Here is a 24268-nt window from a genome sequence, read left to right as displayed (position 1 = left end):
AGTGATTTTAGTTCCATCACCCTTCTCCTCCTCAGCTTGCTTTTCAGAGGGAAGTTGGTGTTGTAGTTTTTATGAACAGTCCAAAAATGCCGCTCTACATTCCCATTCTTCAGTAAAGCAATGGTAGATTGGCAGAAGAGGCAGACGCACATGTAACATGACGGTTAAGAAATAAATGAATAAAATTTTAATACCCTTTCTCAAGTTTAAAATAAATGAATTGGATAACTTGGTAACTTGCTAGCTTGCGAGTTTTGCACCACTTAGTGCCATTGCATGCGCATGACACCTGCACGTTGTATGCGCTGACCCATGTAGCAGAAAAGGTCAGATGTGAAACTAGCTGCCATGTACATCAATTAAGGGAAATTTCATTGGGAGGACAGATGATAGGCTGACATCTGTCTTTTTTAATACAATGCGATTTACCCACTCTACCTTTGCAACCGACCGGTAGCTCACAATCCACATATTGGGCACCCCTGGCATAGATGTTTCAATGGCCATTTCTAAAGCTGTGTTATCATCAAATGACAACATTTTTAAGCTTACCTTTGAAAGCCAGTTGCTGTAGAGTATAGGCCTGTTGAGAGCCTTCTCTTTATCAATGTTAGGGAAGTGTTTGAGGGCAACCATGTCTATGTTTTCATCTGTCCATCTTCTTTCATCATCACCGACCAGCCTGGTAAAAACAAGCAGGATAGAAGACAAATTAATTTATTTAGATATGGACTACCGCTTGGTAGTCGCTTTGGATAAAAGCGTCTGCCAAATGACTAATATAATGTAACTACCAACGGTCTACTTGCATGAAACCTCCATTTACCTATCTTGGAAGAGGCGGAGAGCTTCATGTGCCCAAACACGAATAAGTCCTTCCACAGGGAGGGTCTCAAGTGGCCGCAGGGCTTCAAAGATCCCTCTCACCCATCGGGTCATCTCTCTCGGAGAGTAGATATAGTGAGGCTGGGTGTCATGGGTGAACCGCTCCTGAAATTATAGAAAAAACAAATTATGTGTATGGGCTTAAATCTATGTACATCAATACAAGATGGGACTTAACTAGTTGTAGCAGCAATATATCATTTGGGGAGTAAAAGGCTGAAAGCCACAAGGGAAAAAAAAAAAAAAAAAAAAAAATACACACAAGCACACATTTTTTTTTTTTACCTGTGACATAGTGTAGAACTCCACCATGGCAGCAGTAAGAGGCTCAGCGTATGTACGCAGGGAGGGAATGAGGCGCAGCATGGCACGGTTGAAGGTCCCATAGATCTGAGTGAGAGAGGCTGGGCCGGGATAGTCCACGTAAACCACAGGGACATGACGCAGGAATCTGGAAAGTGCACAAAAGCAAATTTTCAAGACTGTGAGTAAACTGAAATTACTGACAAATGTTATCTCCATTTATTTTAAAGCTGTACCTGTGTGTAAGTGGTTTCCTGCCGGGATCAGTGGGAGGATTACAGGCACCGACAAACTGAATCCTTTCCAGTTTGACCCAAGTCTGGTCAGAGGTGCGATAGAATCCTCCATGTTCCACCATCTGCACAGAACAGGAGAGCATTTAGCAAAGTGATACAAATCTTGTAACTGGGAAATCAAACTTTGCGATAGTTCGTAATAATACCTGTCTGATGAAAGAGATAACTCTCTGTGTGCCATACTTGTCCATGTCTGGTAAATTGATCTCATCACAGAACAACACCAGCCACTTTCCAAGCTGGACAGGGGCAAGGACTACACCATTGGGGGTACGTCGGTACTCACAATAGTGATCAAAGGTCTTCAGGAGCAACTCTGGGGTGGTGGCACTGGAGAAGTTCAGACCTACAACCTAGCAGACGGAAATGTGGAGATGATCTTTATATACATGCTATGGCTATCACTTGTCCAACATAGGTGGCAAGAGGAAAGGAACTACTTTCAGAGTTTAAGTGAAAGAGTACATGCTGAGAATTTAAGCAGGAACAGCTCGGCGGTGACTCACCTCCATGTCAGGCAAGGCTCTGAGGGCACTGAACAGGGTCATAGTCTTTCCTGAACCAGGAGGACCACACAGGACCAGTGGTTTGTGCTCTGCCAGCCACGTATAAAGCAAAGCCTCATGCCGAACTGTGTCAAGGGTAGGAACCACAACATCTGGAGATGCCACCTTGTGGGTCTCTACCTCAATTTGAGGCACTTTGCCCTGCCAAGACTGCCATTCGCCCGAGATACAAACCTGAATGGAAGAGATCATTTGCAGTATTTTTAGGTCTCTTCATACAATTGCCAAAATTTTGTTTAGTTCCAGTGATAAATACAGCAAACCCAATACAATTCTTTACAAATTCTAATAAAGGAATTAAATTCCAGGAGTAGTAGATGGTTATCAGGCTTTTCTGTACCTCGTAGTCAATGATGGGGACATTTGGAGCCGAGGGAAGCGGCACAGTGGTGATACGGCGTATGTATTCCCCGAGTTCACCTCTGATTTTGAGCCTTCCATCACCAGAGAAAGACCAGAGCACAGCATAGATGAGGAATTTCTGCAGCAAAAAAATACCAAGTTTGGAGAGGAGTAAACAAAGGTTACTAGGTTTAAAAAAAAAAAAAAAAAAAAAAAAAGTTATGTTCCTAAGGAGTACTTAAATGATGATATTTTCTACCTGCATGTATTTCTCCATTTGATCAATTGGCATTGGGAAGTCAGGATGGTTGTTGTTATAGAGTGCCAAATTACGACACGCCTGGTGCATCATTGAGAACAGTGAACCCAAACAACGAAGGCGGGTGAAGTCCATGATGTGCTCCATCTTGGAGGCATACTCTAATGCCTTGATGACAAGGCCAGTTGACGTGAAATACGGCTGCAGGATACCTGCAACATCGCGCTGGATCTGGTAGAGCATATAATACAGGGTATCACTAAAAACTTTCCAAACACATTTCCTCTAGATGGATATGAGAAACATTTTGGCTGTCTCGAAAGGCTCATTTTCTATTAATTTGGTGTCACCTGCAACATTGGAGATGCGGCCTCCTCCTCATCTTCTGTGCCCTTCCTCTTACGCTGAGCCTCATCCTCTCCCTCATCCAGAGGGATGCTGCGAATACGAGCCAGGAAATTGTTGAAGATCATGTCGGTGCTCAGGACATCCTCACTGAACCAAACCATGCCGCAGCGAGACACGGTAGCCAGTGTGGCATACTTCAAGTCCTGGACTTCAAACATAACACGCACCTGCGGACAGTGACAGTGACTTAATGACAAGGTAACCAAAGCAATGACGACAGCAAATTTAAAAAAGAAAAAACGCGGCTGCCATTCTTACATTTGGCGGTAAACTCAGACGCTCTCCGTTTGGCAGTGTGAGCAGCTTATTGTCATCCAGGACAGAGTTGAGATTTTCAACCCATTCTGGGTCGACATCTCCATCAAAAATGATCCACTGCCGCTTCTGCAGTTCTCCTCTCACGTTGTCGATTATCCTTGAGTTTAAGACAAGGTTGTTTGATAAGCAATTTACAATGCATTCACTATGCTCTTTCTACTCTGTGCCATGGATCGGGTTGGGAGATTGAGTCGAGACACAAACTTATTTTAGCTTGAAAATCTCCAGGATATTTCAATTACAATTTTATGAGTCCAAGCCTGGGTTCATCTTATTTTACTAATTTTTCTGCATAATCAAGTCAGCTAAGTGTTTAAAAGAAAAAAATGGAATGCAATACTGGATCAAAATCCCCAAGAGGTGGACCTTGAGTAGTTACTGAGCATTATCTATTTGATAATAAATGTACATTTCACACAGAATCAGCATGAAATGTTAATTAACTGATGACAATGATGAAAAACTACTTTAAAATGTGACTCATTTGACAGGCTGACCTATTACAGAAATGAAAACATGGAGAATCGAAAGAATGAATCTATTTATTTGGAGCCACACGTGGATTCCTATAATTTATAATTAAAGTGTGTGAAGAACTCACTTTCTGAGGATGTGAGTGAATAAGCCGTCGGTCCATTCACGGGTGTTGGGGTCCAGTGTTCCATAGAGGTGGTCTTTGCTGATGGCTTTGGGGTCAATAATGTGAGCTACTCCTTCAACACCTTCCAGCCTCTCCAGGGCCTGCAGTAGCACCCTCCAGGCCATGGTCTTTCCACTACCTGAAGGTCCCACCATCATTAGGCCGTGATTGATTTGTGTGATCTGATACAACTGTAGGACCTGGAGGAGTATAAATGAAAAATATTCAGATTCATTAAGCAACCACTTACTGCCTTGTGTGTGTTGCTGCACATAAAAGGTGATTGAAAACCTCCAGGGCTCTTGTTTATAGCTTACCTTCTCCACCCACATGCTACCCACATCATCACCATCTCCATAGGTGAGGTACATTTCTTTGCAGACTTTCTTCAGCTCCTCCCTCAAAGCAGTCATCTCTCCCCGATGATACTGCACTCCGGGGAAGACATCCGACAGCAGGCTGAAGAGCAAAGGAATGTCTTCTGCTACCAGCTTGGGGACCATGGTCTCACACACACTCTGAATCAAAATCTATAGCAGAAGAAGGTGACAGTCACACATCAAATGACCAGGTAAGATCCTCAGATCCAGCTAGATTAAGGCAAGCTGTTGTTCTACAAAGAATAGTTTTCAAACCTCTTGTTCTGGAAGATTTTCAGCTATCTCGTTCTCGTCAACAACTTCCCCACGCTCAAGCTTCTCCCTTTTGATTCTCTGGATACGCTCGCGCTTGACATTACCAGCACTGATGAGGACACTTTTAAGAGCTCGGAGGCCAAAATCGTAGTGACTCTGCGATGACAGCTGCTCATCACAGAGTCTGAAACAGAAGAAATTATACATTAAATTAGGGGTTTAAAAAAAAAAAAAAGACCATAAAATTAGCCTATGCTAGAACAAGTACATACTTGAAGAAAGGTACAATCTTCTTGGCAAGGATCTCAGCTGTGCGGAAGCCTTGAGAGTAGAGCATGACTTGGGCAATGAGCTGACGGTCAGGCTTGGTCATGGCCAAGCTGCGGAACAGCTTCTTCAAGTTGTCGGGCAGGTTGGAACGCCCAGCATACCCAGGGTTCATGGTGATGAAGATAGCCATATCTGGGCTCACCTTCACCTGCTTATTCAGAAGCTCTGTAGTGATTGGCACACCTGGAATGACATTTATTTATACAATTTAGAGGGGTGTATTAGACAGTCTTGCTATCGTACTTTTTTATAGATTCTCCATCTTGACAAACCCCAGTTCCAAGCATACACTTACTTCTGTCTCTGTTGGGGTTGCTGTGCTCCCTCAAAGCTACCTGAATATATTGGACCTGCTGGGAAACAGCAGACAACATTCTCTCCTCCAGACGGTTGAACTCATCAAAGCAGCCCCAAGCTCCCACCTGGCATAGACCCACGAAGATACGACCCATGGCCTGAAAAACACAATGGACAAGACATTAGAAATTAGAAAACTTAGATTCTTGGGGAGATAAAAAAAACAAACAAACAAACATTGATTTCTTTTTTGGATTGAGATGTGCTTGCCATGATTTAGCCAATGAACGTGGAACTGTATTTCAGTACCTGGAAGTCAAATGTTTCATCACAGTTGAAGACAAGGACAAAACGACCAAGCTGGTGACCCAAGGCTTTAACAGACTCCGTCTTCCCTGTGCCAGCAGGACCTAGGTGAAGGGCAAAGTCAGTATTGTGTGTTTATGGGGAGACATTTGATGAGGGCAACAACAAAGGGCATACCAAATGGTGACCCTCCAAGACGGGCCTCCAGAGCCTGAGTCATTGTCAGGTAGCACCGGTCTGTCAGAGGCGTCTGGACTAGCTTGTCCTGGACTCCCAAGTACTCAAAACCATAGTTGAACTTGGCATTTGCCATTTGAATGGAAAGCTGTTGGAGGACATCTGTCTGCTTGGGGTCAAAGTAGAAGCGCATCTGACTGAGCCACTCAAATGACTTGGGGTTGTCGATCTTGTTCTTGATCAGAGTCCTGGTCACGTCTCGTTGGTGGACCATCTCTGTGATCTAAGAAGGAAGGGCAGAATGAATCCAGATCAGATTTCGGTGCACAAGTTTCTATTCCAGACACTTTCCAATAGATTCTTTCCCTGACCAGATGCTCCAGCTTCCTCCTGCGCAGTGGAGGCTGTTCCATCAGCACAGTGTCAGCAAGCACATTGAGTGTGGCCTCCACATTAGACAGAACTCCCTGCATGGGGCTCATGTCCCCACCACCAGCCACAGTGGTCAAGGCAGACTCAATATTCTCAGACCAGGCAATTTGGGTAGAAAGGACCACCAGCTGGGCCTAAAAAGGAAAAAGAAACAAGTTTGTTAGTATAATACATTATTGATATCTAAAATGTGGCTAATTTGACTGCAGACGGATTGAAAGGTCTCAGTACAAACCTGGTAACGATCGATCCAGCCAATATACTGGCTCAGGTCAATGGCTGTGCCTTTGTTGAAGGCTACGACCTCCGTGACAGACTCCGCTAGCAGTTTGGCCAGAGTCACCCTCATCTCCTTTTCCACAAGTGTCAGCCACTCGTTGATCTTGGGGTGCTCCGTAATGGAGACAGGGGTCTTGTAGTGAATCTCCTCTCCCTCTCTGGAGGATACGCCCAGGACCACGGTGTTGTCCTCATTCAGCAAGATGCTCGAGACACCGGCAAACATCTTTTTGAAGTGTTTCTGCAGTTTGGCTACGTTCTTACTGTTGCCAATAATCTCAAGCAGATCTTCATCTCCCACAAAGTAGAACCTGTAAACAAAAAGTTTGATCAGTTGAATGACAAATTTATTACGAACTTCTTTCAACATGAATGCTGAAAAGAAATATTCTGACCTGGGGAATGAGGATCTTTCCCTTTCTAGGTATTCTCCTAAAGCTTTCTGGATTTTTCCAAGAAGGTCAGCCAGTCTTTCCAGTGATCTCTGCACTCCTTGTATGTTCAACACATCCATCACTAAGGGAGACTTTGTCACTTTCTTCATCAATGCCAAGAACTCCGTGCTAATGCTGTGGGATACAGAAAGACAAGAATGCATGTCTTTATCAACGGATCTAGATGAATGCTTTGTTGAAAACATTACAAAGCGGTCATGTGCTTACCTCTGGAATCTTTGGGTTTCCACTGGCAGTAGATGTTTGATGTCAGCACTGCCTGTGAAGATGCCTTCCAGATAGACCCACCGGCGCTGGACATCAATCCAAACATCAAACAGAGCCATGATGCGATTCAACTTGTCCTCCCAGCTCAAGGCATCTTCCTCAAACACCTAGGAGGAAAACGGGACAATGACATTGCCGCATGTAAAACCTGACAAAAATGAACATTTCAACAGACGTAAGCAAATACCTTGTAGTATGGAGACAGCTTCATGGCAGATACACTGTTAATGTGTTCTTTCACTTTGTTGAAAAGGTCATCCCAGCCTCGAATAAGGCGACACTTGTTCTGGTAGTTCACCAAGTCGAGCTCATAGGAATTCCAGACTTCACGAATCTGAAGAAAGGTAATCGTAGTTATTGTTCCAAGCTTTACAATAATGTATTAACTTCAATTAAATATAGATGAAACATTGATTGCTCGTTTCAAATTGTACCGCTAAACTCAGCTCTCTCAACCCTCTAATTCACCTGTTTTAGAAACTCTTCCAAAGCCATCTCTCCCTGGGCTACTAGGAGAACATCTCTCACAACCATCTCATTCTTCTGAAGATCCACATCCCAGATCTGTCCCAGGGTAAGCTCTGACAGGACCCAGTTCACATGTAAACGCTTCATCAGCTGCTTCCAGTGACGGTCCTTCAGAGCCTCAGACTTCAGCTCAATGACCAACATGTTTACCTGGATACGAAAAAAAGACAGAATAATTTAATAATAGTATATTCTTGTGGGTTGAGATCTTTGAGAAAACTGTTGGGTCTTACCTTGAGGTACCCCTTAAGAAGCCTCTGCACATATTCGTAGGATGCATATTGTCTCAGTCTTGCTTGGAAGTTCTTCAGCTGGTTCAGAAGACCATCAAGACTCTGACGGAGCTACAAGCACATATCAAACATTTATAGACCCCATATCTTGACAAAAATGCAGACAGCACTGATAATTGTCTGTTACCTTGCGAGGCTGCACAGAAACCCATGGCTGCTCCTTCATCTGGTCTATCTGCTCCCACACCTTTGAAAGCTCTGACCACACTTCCTTAAGGTCATGCAACTCCTCCAGGGCTACCTACAAAGCATCAGCCACAAACGTTGTCAATATCAGTTTTATAACTTTGAGTTGCAACTCGACTCTTGTGTGAAGGTTAGACTTTTTGACATTTGAGTTGTCACCTGCACCCTCTCTTCACTACCACTGAGCAGGCCTGTGTCTGTCAGCTCCAGGGCCTCTTTGGCCCGGGCACATTTCTCTCTTTCAACCTTCAGACGCTCGAAGTTCCCTTCGTAAATTGTTAGGGACTGAAGAGCCTCTTCGGGACGCAGGTTGCCCTGGTGACCAGATATTTAGACTTGTCAAAGATATCCCAAAACTACTTGCCAAAACCAGTCAAACAATCAAAGGGTACTTGTGGGAAGGTTTCTTTTTCAAAGTCAATGCCATGACCGTGTTTTGCTTACTGCAACTGGTTTGGTCTTCTCCCAGTCGTTGAGCAGGTCGGTGGTTCGGTTTTCTACAGCTTTGTCCTCCTGGACAATCTTCATCTGCAGGTTTGCCACCTGCTGCTGGATGGCAGTGTCCTTGCGCTTCATTATGTCACTGAAGGCACCCCATTCACCTTCAATGTTGTCAATGTACAGCCAAGATGGAGGGAACTGGAACCTCTGCTTCTCCAGCAGCCGCTGACCATTGCGGAACAACTGGGGGCAAAAGTAGGAAAATCATTATGACAGCTCAGCAAAGAAGACAGGAAGGGACACTGTAGTAGTACACGACTTACGTCCACATTTTTCTCAAACTGTTTGATCTTGCGTTTCAGAGTCTGGACATATGTTATGAAGTTAACAGCATCTGATGTGCTTGCAGTGTCCACAGAATGCTGCTCCAAGTCTTGACGTGACTGGCAAGGGAAGACAAAAGAAGAAAAAGTGAAATGATCAATAAATCATTACATTATTTCAATCCATGTTTCTTGGTGACTGATGTTATCAGACTGCTCCTTATCATGTCTTGCCATTTTTCTGCCTTACCTTGGAAATTTGGGCGTGGAAATCCTGCATGTTCTGGCCAAGCATCTGGCCAAATTTGCTGAGGACTTCTTTGTGCCAGGAGTCATACTTCAGGTTGACTTTGGACTGAACCTGATTTCACAGAGGGGGAAAAGGCATTTCTTTAAAGACTATGACAACATATCATAGTAGGACATTTGCAAACATGTATTTGGAATCTATGTGATGATAACATCTTCTATTAATGTAAAAAAAGAGATGTAACGTCATTACCTTGCCATAGTCTATGATCACGGGTCCAAAGTCTTTCCGGGTCTCTGCATTGTCAAAGGTTCCACGTGCTTTGCGGATCTGGACCAGTAGGGCCTGCCACTTGGTAAGGTCTTCGCCCAGACGATTGTAAATGTTCTCAGCTTGCATGTCCCACAAGCACTGGTACTGCAGCCACACCTGTGTCAAGGAAATAGTCAGTGTGTGAATGAGTAATGACCACAAAGATAAATACAAAAAGGCCAGAGCACTGTCATTTCAAGAGGACAAGCGATAGAGAAGCAGAAAATAAATCATTATGTGGCATTTGAACAATTTCTTTCCTTTTATCATCAGGGCTGAATCAAACACAAAAAAAAAAAAAAACTTGACGGAGCTCGCACCTTGACGTACTGCTCCACCTCTTTCACTATGTCCTCGACAGCATTGTAGGACTCCTCTAAGGCTGCAGGACCATCTGGCATCCTGGTCAGGGCATTTCGGTAAAACTTCTCTTCTTCTGACAACTCGTAGTGTACGCCAACCTATTGAGGATGAAAAGATTCATTAAGAAAAAAAGTAAACTATTTTAAGTCACCCTAATATTTATACTTCTACTAGGTTTTCCCAAAGTGCCTCTGGACCCGATGACTGAATGCCAAAACCAAGAATAAATATCTTGCACTCCATTTTAATTTCCCAAAGGGCAAAACTGTTGAACTGAGCCCTACCTGGTATCTCTGACTCTGAATCCTGGGTAGAGAAAGGATGACCATTTTCCAGGCAAACATCTCCTGGTAGAGCTTGTAACGACAGTCTTCAATCGGTGGGTTCAGATAGATCACTTGGTTTGTTATCCTCAGTTCATGGACTACATGCTAGAAAACGAAAACATGGTTAGCAACATCAGGAAATCCAAGCTATGACAATATTCACTTAAGTAAACTGGACTCTTAAGAAGAGATTTCACAATATTATGTTATGGTTATACTGTATGCGTGCCCTTCTTCAGGGTTGATTGTTTATTTTTTGGCATGTGTTCTATTTGTTATGACTGTCAGTGATTGGTGGTTGTTTGTTGATGTTTGCTGAAGTAAATAAAAAGAAAAAATAAACAAGTAATTTATCAAAGGGAGAAATTGTCTGCTTCATTTATACTCATCCCAGACTGGTAAACCTATGCAAACAGCACAAGGCAACAAGATATCACATCACTTACCTTGATCTTGGGTTCACCTCCAGGCTTGTGGCTCACTTGTGGGGCTTCAGTGTCCATATCCACATCAGCTTTGTCTTCCACTTGGCCACGGAGCACCTGAGTCCAGGCCTTGAGACCAGCCTGTAGACGCACTCCCAGGATACGCTCAATCTGTGGAGGGGATGGGGAAAAAAAATAAATAAATCAGACAAGGTTTCCATGCAGATTCAAATCTATTAGGAAAAAAACTAAAGAAAACACAGACACACAACCAGTCCTGGAGTGGTTGCTAGTTTTTGGTGCTGACCTCAATGTCAAGCTTGTTGACCCAGATGGGCAGGTTGGAATATGAATGCAGGTTCAAGTCATCCACAGCTTTTTGGACTCGGCTGAGGATGTCAGTGAAGGTTTTGTGGTCAAACATGCAGGTCTCCAGAGAGCGGACCTCAAGATCTATTTTCTCCTCAATCAGTAAGAGGTCATCCACCTGGCAATGTCACACAGCAAACACAAATACCTTTATTGACAAATAGCTTTGGTAAAGTTTTTAACTTCTATTATTTGGATTGACACAGGATATCACAACACTGACCTTCTCCTGGAAGTTGAAGACTGTCTCTGCCAGCCTTTGGACATAAGGGTCCAGCTTGTAAGACTCCCAGACCAGAGTAATGCCTTCAGTAATGAGAACTTGAACCTCTTTTTTAAGACCAGCCACCAGCAGGGAGATGGAGGACCTCTCCTCCACCTTCTCACAGGTACGCTCATAGGTGCGTACGCTCTCAATCAAAGAGATGGCGAACGGGTACAGCTGGTTGGCCTGGTGGGCTTTGTTGACAATGGCCAAGGGAACTCTGAAGCTCAACCACTTCAGGTTGCGGACCTCTTTGGAGAGAGTGATGATCTCTGGGAGGAAATTCACTTTAAGCTTTAGCATGTTTCCTGTGCGTCCACGGCCTCTAGTGCTCTCAATGGTGAAGATGCGGCCAGACACGCCAAGGTTGCGCTGCTGCACCTGTATTAATAAAAGCTCAAATTGAAATTTGTAACAAGTTCATGGAAAAAAAAAAGCGACAGGAAATTATGTTTAAAAAATAAATTAAATTCAATAACCAACCGTACCTTACGAGCCCAATCGTCAAAAATTTCTTGTGTATTAAGCTTTGCCCGGAAGCTGTCTCCATCTTGCTTCAGCTTAAGGCCCTCCACATGATTTTCCCAGCCTTTTCCCAGAACATCCTCAACTCTCTTCATATATGCAGTGAGTTGACGGTCAATCTGCTTGGCCCAAATGATGGATCCAGACACGGGCGGCAGATCTCGGACATGGCTCATCTTACAGGCCTGGCTCTGAGGATACTGCACTTTGAACTTATCATGCAGCGATTCGATGTCATCTTTCACACGCTGGATGAGCTGCGTCTGGTACTCCCGGATGGCGCCGCGGATGTGGGGGCGCACAAAGAGGGCATTGAAGCGAGAGAAGATGCGGAACATCTCATTGGCATTCTTGGCGGTTCCGAGCTGGTCACGCAGGCGGGCGGTGATACGTGTCTCCACGCGGTCGATGCGCTCATCGTAACGCTTCATGGCTGCTTCCCAAGCTTCCACTCCCTCCTTTGACACATCCAGGCCATCGACCTCCTTGACATTCTCATAGGCCAAGTTGACCTCCTCAATAGCGTTGGCATCAGCTGCATCAAAAAGCACACCAGCTACCTTCATATCCTGAGGTTCAACAGTCTCTCCGGGAGCGTGCTGTGGCACTGCAGACACCTGGAGCCAAAATGTTAGAATTAGGACTAGGTAATTATTGTATAAATGGATGTAACAATATTCAGAGACACCCTTTAATCAACCCGTGTGCGCACACGCACGCACGCACACCTCTTCTTTTGTTTAGGCGAGAAATTGTACGTTGGTTAAAATCTAAGTGACATCTATGCTCCCTGCAAAGCAAGAAGTAATTTTACACTTTTATGTCACTCCTTGTAAAAGGCTTCAGAGTGCATTCAGAAGCCAAACAAAGCAACACCAAAAGAAACTTTTAAAATATAAATTATAAATAGAATTGTGTTAAGAATTATATAAGTATTACAGATTTTGTTGCTCATCTTGTTTTTTTTTTTTTTGCTTTTTCTTATTCACTTACAAACCCTCAAAACCTGACTAATACCAGAATGTAAAATATTGTTCTATAATCATTCAACATTAAAAAAATCCATTATGAAATAGAAAATTAAGATGATGTTTCATGCATAGCACAGCCACGATAATAATCCCCCTTTCTCAAAATTAAAAGGGTCCCTGACATTACCATTTAACTCTTTCCACATTTTCTTTAACCATAAACATAAGACGAGCCGTTAAGAACAGTTCATTCAGTGGCAAAACGTAATCCTGTTGACGCATAACCATCTTTTACCTGAGGCCTCAGCACACGGACGATGACGGCCCTCAGCTGCTCATGCTGCCTTCTGAAACGTCTCATGTGATCCAGACGTGACTGGAGCTTTTTGTGGGCAGGGCTCAAACGCCACACCATCTTCAGGTTCTCCTCTCTCTTTCGCTTCACGATGTCCCTCAGAAGCACTTGAAGTTTCTCATACTCATCCTCCCAGGACTGGAACACTTCAAAGCAGGCTACCATCACCTGCAAAACAAAACAAACAAACAAACAACAAACAAACAAAAAAACAAGAAAAAAATTGTAGAATGAGTCAGCAGCTTGGGATGACACAAAATGTTGCCAACATGCAACTATCTAAACTTACATTAACTGAAACTATTTTGTTGATTTTTAGCTTGTATAGATGACAGTTTTAATTGAGTAATTTAAATCCTTATTAACAAGGGAAATAAAACAAAAAGATATTCTGCGGTAGAAATAGAAGCAATGATACATTGGCTAATCTCTTAACAGTGTTTTTTGCGTCTTTGTAAGTCTGTTATCTACATATTTTATTGCAATGACAAAGTGTGCAAAGGATGCGTACTACATCTCGAAGATGTACTGATAACACAGCTTACCTATAATATACAGGCTATTCACTAGATCTGCGACTATCATTTCATCGACCCTTTATCAGGCATGGCTCAAAAATGATACCAGCATTCCAAAACACAACCTGCTCCATGTTCAACAAGCACAAAACAGTCACCACCAACCTTTTCAAATTCCTCATAAGCAACATGCATCAGCTTCCTTGTGCCCAACACCTTGAGGAGCTGGGAGCTTAGGTCTCTGGAGATGGCCTCAACAAGGCGGAGGGCCCGTTGAATGGGGTACTTTGTGTTCCTGATTTTTTTCAGATGGGAGAAAATAGCCATTAGAGCCAGGCGGATCTTGTCAAGCTCAGAAGCAGAGAGCAGATCATTCAGTGGGAAGTCCTTCATCAGAGGGTTGTAGTCATTGACAGTTTCCACAGCTTGTTTCAGACCTAGGAGAAGTAGGGGAACAATAAAAGGTTAACCTCTCTATTCTATAATTCATTCAAATGCTGTCAGCCCTGAACGAACGTATAAAATAATGGGACTGTTGTGGTTTTATTTACCAGTATCGGTGTCAAAACTGACAGTAGCGTGGAATCGTTTGCCATGTTTGAGGATGTCCAGAGTGAGCAGAACCTCTGGGCTCTCTCTCTTCTCCTGAATCCTGTTGAGGGCCCTTTCCAGGTTCAGCCAGAAACTGATCTCCTGCAGGGCTGTTCCTGATGCTGGGTCACGATCAAGTTTTGTCACCTGGAGGTGGTCAATTGAGAAATAATCAGTGAACATGGATGGATATAATGACAGCTGTCTCATATTTGAGGTAGGACTATGACAGTGGGACTTACTTTCTGGATCTCCCTGATCCAGCGATTGACACCAGACTGAAGTTGGTTAAGAAAGCTTGGGTCCTCCACTTTATCACCAAAGTCAGTGACTTTTGGCTTCTCTCCGCGTTCATAGCACTGCTTGGCAATGTTGGTAATGATGGGATGGATGAGCAGGCTGATCTCGGGGATCTCAATGTTCTGTTGCAGGTGAAGAAGGCCCATCTCCAGCTCAGCAATTTTTTTCTCAACAGAGGGAGCCATTTTATCCCCATCTCTGTGTCATTTTGAAAGAGAAGGATAAATGAATTATCCTTTATTTTCAAACTGTCTGTGCACCAGTAAATAACTATGTTCATTAAGGAGCTTTTGGGAACAAAATCTAAAGGCTCGGATCTCAGTGTTACCTGTCTGCCTTGCCAGACTCGCGGATGTAGGACTTAAAAAAGGGGGCGACGGCATTGCTGATGAAGGAGTGGAGTGTCTCATATGGAGAATCCTCACTCAAGGTCAGAACTCGGACTTGGGTTGATATGGGCTTGTCTGCGTCGATGACACCCGTCCTCTTGATTAAAGCCAAGCTGCAAAGGACAAACCAACAGTTAATTGTAATTATAATGCATAACTGAGAAAACTAAGTAGAAGTTCATGTCATGGAGGTCAGAAGCTGTCACAGCCGATTGACGGCTAAATAGAGGAGACATAATTCACCTGTTTGACTTAATCCCATAGCGGATATCAATGCTGATGTTGTAAGTGATGCACTCTTTCTCTTCCTCTCCCTCATCTCCAACGTCCTCTTTAAGGGGTAAAAAAAATTATTGCAATTATTTTATTGCAAATATTCACTTTTTAAAAAGAGTTTAACCTGGATATTTAGAAATGTATTGATTACTCATCATGCAAGTAGTAAGGACTGATTGCAAACAAAATATGCCACTTAAGGAAAAAGGAAAAGTTTGAATGGGAATAAGACCTGTGAATGTCTCATGTGGTAGAATGACAACGCAATTTAGGTTTCATTTGGCCCAAACCTCTGGGAGCCCGCCCTTCTTCTGCAAGTGAGGTCATAGTTTTGAGGCAAACATGGTCTTCTGCAGACACCGCAGTCTGTGCTGCAGCGTCACAACGGATGAGGCATTCAAAGCCTACAAGCTCAGGTCATGTGCAGTACCGATGGATACATGGTTCAGCAGTTCGAACGCATTAGAGACTAAAAATTCTGGGAAGACTTGCCTTTAGGTAACTTAAGATAATAAGTTCATTGATACACGCTGATTCACATGACGGAGCCGCCGGAAGGTCCATCCAACATGACTTGCACTTCCAACTAAACGGCCGTTCTCATTTCGTTACTTTTTTCTTTATATTTCTTGTTTTGCCCATTATTTCGCATTGAATCCGGTTGGCTATGATTAATTTAAAAAGAACAGGGAAGCCGTTCAATAATTTATATTTTTACCATCTTTGACATCACTTCCTTGGCTAATGTTGTAGCTGCCCTGCCTGTTGTGGCGTAGCATTAAATTGCTCGTCTTTCCGAAAGTGGCTCTGGATAGAAAGCAGGCTCATGGATAGCTTGCGCGGCTTTAACTGCTTTTAAAAGGCTAATTTAGGTTAATTTGCGTGAAATAGTATTAAAACGAGCGACGTCCATGTAAGCGAGGCAACATGAACAACCCACGGAAAAAGCAGGCGAAATCAGGAAGCTTGCCTTCCCCCGTCAGGCGTACCTTTGAGGGCGCTTCTTTCCACCAGGACGGTGTGAATCTGAGGGTCGGCCAGGAATTTCCTCATCTGCTCCACACTGCTCTTCTCCTCCAGGGCGGTTTCCAGTGAGGCCGGAGCCTCGCCGCCATCTTCCAGGAGCAACGGGACAAGTTTTCGGATGTGCTTCTGGAGCACCGCAGTGTCGGCGACCGTGTGGACCGCGGACACCTCCATGGTGCCGGAGTTCTCTTCCGTCCCCCCGCCGTCAGACATCCTCTAAAAGCGCTCAGAGCTCCGTGAGAGCGGACTGAAGGCGAACAAAGGAAAGCGTCTTTCTGCTGTAACTGCCAAGCGGCTCGTACGCCGACTGACTGCTGCTGTCAAAACCCTGCACCCGTGGACGGCAGATTTATTTACGCACTGGATTATGGGAGTTGTAATTCCGGACATCGTCAATTCCACCACAACGCGATCCATAAAACTACAATACCCAGAATCCACTTGAAAGAATCAGATTCCTTCTTTGTTGCGTTCCCTATAATGAGAGCTAGGGGGAGGAAGGGAGATGTCCGTGACATTGACGAAACTGTCAAACGCATCTCAGAGGGATCACGAAAGATGTCTCCAAGTCAGGTTTCAACTCATTCATCCCTTATGCTAAATGTGTGCATTGTGTAAGACTGCACACATGCCTCGGTACAAAAGGGTAAGTTGGGATCTCGTTTTCACTGAGCAGCTATGGTCATGATCCAGATTGGAGGCCACTGAAATATAAATAAATGTTCAGTAAATTAAACCTTGCATTTGATTTTTTTCGATCTCAAAAACACAATAATCACAGGAGTTTGCAGCACATATCAAATGAGTTTGCTTCAGTGGGTTGTACCAACTCCGGAGCCCCTTTTTTGCAGACTGGCTATGTTACAGAATTTGATTTTTACCATTGGGTTCAGTGACCTGACATTTGTGGCACTGAGTATTTTCAGTAGTCTGAGCACTTATGTGAGTACATATAGTTATCGCATCATATAATTGACGGCAAAGCTAAGAGCAGATTTACCCTCCTGTTACTGGCTCACTGTGCCAATTTTAGGCCCTGTCTGTCGAGATGGGAAGACAGTATTTACCAGATGGTCAAAAGACGAGAGTCTGGTTGTGAACCATTGGATGATCAACAGCGTAAGGGACACGGTTGCCCCGATAAAAATCTGGGTTCTATCAACAACCAAGTTTAAAATCTATTCCAAACTGCGAAAGTGAGATTTGTCAAATAAAATGTGAATCTGAATAGCGGTAAAGAGAAAACCTAAAATAACAGACCACTTATGTATGAGTACAGGATTCATGTTGTTTAAAAAGAATTTGTGATGGGTAAGAATGGCATCATCACCCTCTCTTTTGTTACAATTTGCAACCGCAGAGGTTCAAATGAATTCCCTGGTGCCTCAACTTGGTCCCTCAACAAATGACATGATTCATGAAGTCAGAACCACATGTCTAAATTTGCAAACAGCTTTGAGGGATTTGCTCTTCCCCTTTTCTTCTGCAAGTATTCAATGGATTCTGTTGCCTGCTTCCACTTTCACAACTTATTTCAGAAGAAGATTTTCAGCTTGAGCAAGAAATACCTCATTTACAGTAACTTATCCATCTGGCCCTACCTCTCCACTGTCATTGGTGATATCAGATTGCCTTTTACGCCTTCTTCTTTACAGCCTTGCCTTTATGACATCACAGCACTTACTCATGATGCACTTGTTTGAAATGTATTTTTCATTTATGCGCTAGTAGCATAATTGATAGGTGGCCTTGAACAGTGAAGCAAAATTATTTTAAATGGGTGGTATTGCATTAAAGATGCCGCTTCTTCTGTACAAGTCTGGTAAACTTCCTGCTCAGTGATGGAACAGAGGTCACAGGAGGAGTACAGCCCAAATACAAATGTTAGACAATATGGACTGTTCAAGCTCCAGATGCTCTTCATGCACCATGGGGAAAACAATCTTGTCAGGTTAAAATGTGTTGTTAGTGGAGTATGGGTGTGTGCTTGACAAAAAATGGCTTCAACATTGTCAGAGGGAGAAGTATAAGCTCAGCTGTCATCAACTTGAAAACATCAGAAACTGCATATTAATCCACTTCTGCATTCCTCAGACAAAGAGGAGGCTTCATAACGGAGTTGCTGAATCTCCAAATCTGAATTTATCTGATTTTACTTATTTTGTTCCAGTCAGATTCAACAAAAATCTGAATAAGTGACAAAAAAATGGTAGTTTTTGATGGCCACATGAAGTATAATTATAATAAATAAGTATAATAAATTATACTTATAAATTATAATTAAAAAAATGTACGCTTAGCATTTCTTCATTTGCTCAACTTAATATCACCTGACCAATATCGTCACTAAGAAAAAACAGAAAACACCGGACGATAAGAAACAACATGAAAAAGGTAGCATCCATTGAATTGTTTACTTTTTAATTTTTGCAACATGGACACTATGTGCATGACACCAGTTTTAGTATAGAATGTAGCCTTAAAGGACACTGGTAGTTAGTTTTTTCTCCAATATTTTCTGTCACATGTCCATTCCACCACCAGATGGTGCAACACATCAGAGATCCTTTGCCGCAGAGGATCCCCTCCTGCATCAATTCACATTTCAAGTTTGTAGTGACAGCTTTCATTAAAATCTCTGCCATGGCCCCATCAGGGAGAGCAGGTAATGAGGGAGAAGATTGGTTGGCGGATGCTTATATAATGTCCTCCTTTTTCATGTGATGCAGCATCATGAGACTGACATCTATTAAAAATTTAGGTGCTAACACTGATGTCTCATTTTGTGAAAGACCAAGGGGGACTAAAAGAAAGGAAATGACAAAATTACAAATATGTAAAGAAAGAAACCGCTTCGCTTCAATAAATAGATTGATTTTTTTTCTTTTTAATATCCCTGCAAGTGAATAAAACTAATGATTTCAACAATATACATTACCATTATATATATTATTTCATCCCGGCATATTTTAACAAAAGCCTTCTGAACATGCTTCAGACCACAAAATTATTGTAATCTTGTTTATCTCTCACTATTCACAGAACCTAATAATGACCAATACAAAGTCATTGACCAACTCAATTTATATTTACAACTAATTAATCAGACAACTAATTTTGTAACTCTTATCTTTCGCAACAAAACTAATTATTTGTACATAAGCACAAAGCCGTAGGGTTGAGATGTGAGTCAGCAGTCAGGTAGGACTTCATCTCTCCTTCTGTAAAGACATTTGGGATATAATTCAATAAACTGAACTTTTGGAAAAGACAAGTGATAAATGGAGTTCTAGATAAACACAAATGAAAGCCGTAAAAGAGTAAGCCATTTTAGAGGTCAGAACCCTATCAACCTGACATGTCTATTGCTTGCATGACAAATCTCCACACACCATTTAGTTTTTCTGTTTTATTACATAAATATTAACTAAAAACAGTCAAGAACAAAATACCACTCAAGTTAAAACTATTAAAAGTACAAACGGAGCCTGCATACCCTGAACACCAGATCCCTGAGTTACGCTTCCCATATCTACTGAATATATTTTTGATTTGTTTGCACTGTCTATCTTTTCCAGGATATTATTCAGATTTTATTACTGAGGTATCATAGTGTTGCTTTAAGAATAAAAAAATGATAAAAAAAGAGGGGGGATCCTGCAAAATCCAAATATTTTAAGATTAAACTACGTATATAAGCATTGACTTAAAAAACAAAAACGCAAGTGACTGCCATAAATAACCTTAGCTTATGGTCTCATAGGGTTCGTACATCCTGCCTTCATCACAGATGATTAATGGCCGTAGCTAACTTTAAACTATAGACATTCGTTACATTGTGAATAAGACTTTGGAAAACAGCTGTTATTTACATGAAAGAAATCAGCATTATAGACATTACGCTAAAAACTATTTCTTTTTTGCCTCTGCATTTTTTTTTTCGTCAACCAAACTATCCATGAAGGAAAGAAAATATTCTCACTGGAAGAAATGTGATTCCAGGCCTATTATGCAGGTAAAGGGCTTACACTCAAGTATGCAGTTGTGGCTCACAAATCATCATTTCGTTCATCTTGCATACAAGAACGAATTGTACCGTCCAAAATAAAAATGCTGTAAAATAAAATAGTTGTGAGCAATTACTGATGGACTAAAAAAGGATAAACCCAAAGTTAATCAGTCTCTAACAACAAGGTACTCAATCTTCCCCTGGGAACTTGAATTTAGCGTAGACAATGAGCATGACTACAGACATGACAATACACAAGGAACCGATCACAAGATAAGCAATGCCCAGGAATTCATTCTTGCCGCCCATCCAGGATATGTTGCTGAACACCACCTTCTTTCTGCCATTGAAGCTCAGAACAGGATAATCTAGGGGTCAAGCTGTTAAGTATGTACATCAATAATGGGCAACAGAAAATAAACACATTCTAATACTAGCATCAACATGTTTTTTGTTTCAGAACATTATTTTTTGAAAAAAATCCCACTCACTGCACGGAAATAGAACAAAAGCACAATAATTTACATGGGAAAAAAAAGACTGAGGTTTTATAAATGATATTACACAGTCTTGAAATTCTGCAGGCTGATGTTTTTAGAATAAAAAGAGTAGAGGAACACGTCTCCCTGGATGTTTTTTATGGATTTAACTTAAATACACAGATGGTGCGGTATCCAATTTCTATGATCAATTTATCTAGGCCTTTTATTCTAATTAATCATGCAGTGGATTGCTTGCCTGGCTTATGTGCCTGACTCCGAAAAATGTCCTTGTTTGTTCTGACATCATCAAAACCAGCTTCGGGTTCATTCTGCCAAAGTAATAACAGAACTATACCCAACTGGAAAGACTGGTTTGGCTGAGCTGGTGCTGCAAACGGCAGTTTCAGTGTGAGACACCTTCTTTCATCTGGATAGAGAACAGTGTCAACATTTCCAAATCACACCAGTTTGCAATTTATCACTGAATTATCAGTATATGCTCTCTGCGGACATCTGTATATACACAGCCAAAGTCTATCGCAAAACTGTGAATTTAAATGGAGATTTTTTGCTGATACACACACACACACACACACACACGTAATATATTTCTTCAAATCAAACAAGCAAATTAGTTCACAAAAAATCATTATTTAATTATTTTAGAAAATATTCCTTATTGTTAATTTTTTTAGCATACTTTTTGATATATGGCTAAAAGAGGTGCTTCTATTTAATGTTATTTCATAGTTTGTAAGATATCTAATTTATGTTTTTAAACCCTCAGTCCATCTTGCCATTGTCTTCAGAAACCCTTACATTAAAACATACCATGCATGACCTGTTCAGCATATAAGGATACTGTAGGAAATTTCAAGGGAGTAGTTCCCTGCCGGCAGACCCTTTTCATAGATCCCTTCTGTGATTCTTCGATACAATTTTCTGAAATCAGGCAGGGCGGCCCTTCGCATCCACACGAGAAAATCTTGATTAATGAAGCCGTTGTTGGCGGCGTCTGATGGGTCTAACTCGTAGGCAGGTTTGGACCAGAAAATGGGTTTCACAGTACCTGCAAGTAATAATCCTGGTTAGTTAAGATAATTTAATGGACTTCTCAAAAAAACAAAAAAAAAAATTGCTAGCTGTGCACAATAGACTGGTGCTCCTTTAACCATTAAATCTTTAGCTACCAAAAATCCAATAGAAGGATACTACCACTAAATTACCATTGAATGCATTCTTGAGAGGTGTGACACTGGGGTTTCTGTATTTGATGTTGTAGTCAGTCCACCAAGCAATTCCTTTGCCATCCAAGGGCACCTGCTTCCTTTGACCATTTACGGTGTGATACAGCTTGAAGGTATCTTCCAAGGACCAATAAAAAAAATGGCAACACAAGAATTGACAATCTTTAGATATTGCCGTCAAAGTCAAACGTAAATTCATTCACATGGACTGCTTTACCTACCATTGAACATGCTGTTTGCCACTGAGCCGCATGGTACGATTGGTTTGCCCTGGTGTTTCTTATAGGGTGCGCAGTCTTCACTTGGACTCTTTACAAAAAACAAATCAGGGTTTTCATCACTCAAATGCAGGTTCCGTGTCTGTGTGTTGTTGCTGCCCCCTCTCCCCCCATATATGACATGCTGTTACTTACCTTAAAATAATCCAGGTCTCCAGAAAGCTGGGCATCATCTTTGGAGGCCCCATACTTTCTGTAGTTCTGGAAGTAATTTGACAACCCATAGTAGAAGAATACAGGTCCCTGATAAGGACAAAAACAAAGCCGAAAGGTGTGAGGTTTATTTTACACATGTGGAAAAATACATGTGTGTGGTGTATTTGAAACTCATAAGCCACCTCAAATAGTCTGTCAATGGTGAAGTTCATCTTACACACACAGTTCTTGACAGTTGGATCTGAGCACCTGAAGCAATTTGAATTTTGCTCTTGTCCAGTGTAGTCCATCTGTTAGAAAGAGAGATAACTTATCACTGACTTAATGCTGATCACAACCAAATATATCACTGACAAGCCGGTTCGGCCATAGCAATTTAGCATGGTAGAAATGTGTCATGCATATGCTTACCACTAAAAAAAGCTTTGATTTCAGCTGATGGTTACTTCTATTGCTGCTTCATTAAAAAACCTGAGAAGTCTCCAAGTTACTGAGACATACTGCATCTGATATCATTTCAGGGTTCATAATCATTTCTAAAATTCATATAATGTTTCTCTATGAATGCAACTCCTAAGAAGAATGATTGTTTTGAGATTATTTTTGCAACATACAACTATAGTTCCTTTTTTTAACATAATTTCCTACTAACATTAAGACAACAACTTGTTCTTATTTTCAGACTACTGTTCAGATTTTTTTTCAGGGTATTTTATCAAGTTAGTAGATAATTACTTATTAATTTGAGGTAACAATAATAATAATAATTTATCCTTTATTTATCCCCATTCTCTCTGCAATTGACCCATCATGGATGAACCATGAGCAGTAGGCAGCCAGGGGAGTAGTTACGGGTTCAGTGTCTTGCCCAACCCCTTTCTTCTATTATCTCTTTGCATTTATATAACAAAGCCAAAATTTTATAACTTTCCAGGTTTTTGAAGTTTCCTAAAGATGGAAAGGAAACCTGAATTACTGAGAGATCACACCACTTATCCTCACAAACCCCTGAGTGATGCTTTCAGAATTCGACCGCACCTCCAAAACCTGAATGCTCTGTGAAGTGACAAAGAGTGCCACACCGATTCCTATAAAGGCCAGGCCAATGAGGAGAAACCCTGGGATCACAATGCCTGCAGACAGTATGGGCTGCCAGGCCGGGAGCCTCTGCTGGGTGAAGGCTGTGTTGTCTGGCCGATTGGCCATCTCATGCTCTTGTTTCACCATGTTGTTGGTTCTGTAGAATTGATAACAGATCAGCACACATAATGTTCTTCCCTGACAGGGGTAAATAGTATTTTACACTAGGTGTGGAATGAGCAGGGTAAACATCATACATGTAGGCTGGATGAACGGACTAAACTTTTTCCAACTTTGGAACTTCACATATCTGGAGTCCTTTAATTGTATGCCCTGATGTTTCCTAGCATTGGATAATGGTGGTACAATAATTATTTCTGTTTATCATATCTGAGAAGACCATCCGCCATTAACAGGCATGACACAAACACTGGCATACAGCGTCACGGCGGCAGAAGCGAAGAGCCGAATACAAACAAGACAAACAAAACTACACTTTTTCAACCGAAGAGGAGAAAAACTGTGCGATGAACAGTTACCACGGCATTCTGGTGTTACTTACAGACCAAAAAAGGGAGAAACAAAAGGCCCAGCTCGACGCCGATATGCTAGACGTCCCCAAAGGAAGGGACGGGGAGGAAACACCTTTACCTGTCGTTTTCCTCCCCCACGCCTCTTGCACACCCAGCCCACCGCTTTAGCTGACGTCAGGTCGATCAGTGACTGACCTGGGATCAGTTAGTCTTTTAACTACAGAAAAACACAGTAAATGGAAGAGAGGAGGTAACA

The 24268-nt window shown here is 42.1% G+C and overlaps 2 protein-coding genes across 2 annotated transcripts in view; both read right to left on the bottom strand.

Moving 5' to 3' along the window:
- dync1h1 (dynein, cytoplasmic 1, heavy chain 1) overlaps positions 1-16528 on the bottom strand; it is a 30793-nt gene extending 14265 nt beyond the window's left edge. The window contains exons 1-43 of the mRNA XM_086154794.1: positions 16191-16528; positions 15169-15256; positions 14865-15038; positions 14479-14734; positions 14197-14383; positions 13811-14082; positions 13068-13295; positions 11765-12418; positions 11235-11657; positions 10950-11129; positions 10664-10813; positions 10176-10322; positions 9849-9989; positions 9469-9645; positions 9217-9327; positions 8967-9086; positions 8647-8886; positions 8362-8517; positions 8144-8257; positions 7957-8067; positions 7664-7873; positions 7383-7529; positions 7136-7302; positions 6869-7042; positions 6430-6784; positions 6134-6328; positions 5763-6045; positions 5589-5689; positions 5278-5437; positions 4925-5165; positions 4653-4836; positions 4335-4547; positions 3979-4217; positions 3318-3474; positions 3002-3226; positions 2652-2882; positions 2391-2531; positions 1991-2224; positions 1631-1837; positions 1425-1546; positions 1171-1336; positions 827-990; positions 553-682 (exon numbers count right to left, since the gene is read on the bottom strand). Of these exons, the coding sequence (XP_086010920.1) occupies positions 553-682; positions 827-990; positions 1171-1336; positions 1425-1546; positions 1631-1837; positions 1991-2224; positions 2391-2531; positions 2652-2882; positions 3002-3226; positions 3318-3474; positions 3979-4217; positions 4335-4547; positions 4653-4836; positions 4925-5165; positions 5278-5437; positions 5589-5689; positions 5763-6045; positions 6134-6328; positions 6430-6784; positions 6869-7042; positions 7136-7302; positions 7383-7529; positions 7664-7873; positions 7957-8067; positions 8144-8257; positions 8362-8517; positions 8647-8886; positions 8967-9086; positions 9217-9327; positions 9469-9645; positions 9849-9989; positions 10176-10322; positions 10664-10813; positions 10950-11129; positions 11235-11657; positions 11765-12418; positions 13068-13295; positions 13811-14082; positions 14197-14383; positions 14479-14734; positions 14865-15038; positions 15169-15256; positions 16191-16440 (8625 nt within the window). The 5' untranslated portion in view covers positions 16441-16528. The remainder of the gene's footprint in view (positions 1-552; positions 683-826; positions 991-1170; positions 1337-1424; positions 1547-1630; positions 1838-1990; positions 2225-2390; positions 2532-2651; positions 2883-3001; positions 3227-3317; positions 3475-3978; positions 4218-4334; positions 4548-4652; positions 4837-4924; positions 5166-5277; positions 5438-5588; positions 5690-5762; positions 6046-6133; positions 6329-6429; positions 6785-6868; positions 7043-7135; positions 7303-7382; positions 7530-7663; positions 7874-7956; positions 8068-8143; positions 8258-8361; positions 8518-8646; positions 8887-8966; positions 9087-9216; positions 9328-9468; positions 9646-9848; positions 9990-10175; positions 10323-10663; positions 10814-10949; positions 11130-11234; positions 11658-11764; positions 12419-13067; positions 13296-13810; positions 14083-14196; positions 14384-14478; positions 14735-14864; positions 15039-15168; positions 15257-16190) is intronic.
- A 3093-nt stretch (positions 16529-19621) lies between these two features.
- On the bottom strand, positions 19622-24133 carry tmem30b (transmembrane protein 30B). Its single transcript, XM_086154750.1, has 8 exons — positions 24042-24133; positions 23438-23636; positions 22582-22689; positions 22379-22486; positions 22187-22274; positions 21945-22082; positions 21581-21787; positions 19622-20604 (listed from the first exon to the last, which is right to left on the bottom strand). The coding sequence occupies exons 2-8, from the start codon at positions 23624-23626 to the stop codon at positions 20426-20428; spliced, it is 1017 nt and encodes a 338-aa protein (XP_086010876.1). The 5' UTR covers positions 23627-23636; positions 24042-24133; the 3' UTR covers positions 19622-20425.
- Positions 24134-24268: the final 135 nt, after the last annotated feature.

The sequence above is a fragment of the Fistularia commersonii genome, chromosome 1, assembly GCF_037954325.1.
Source record: "Fistularia commersonii isolate RoL2024-O1a breed Wild chromosome 1, RoL_Fcom_v1.0, whole genome shotgun sequence".
Classification (NCBI taxonomy): Eukaryota; Metazoa; Chordata; class Actinopteri; order Syngnathiformes; family Fistulariidae; genus Fistularia; species Fistularia commersonii.
The sequence above is the reverse complement of the archived record's forward strand: the minus strand, read 5'-3'. Positions and strand labels throughout refer to the sequence as shown.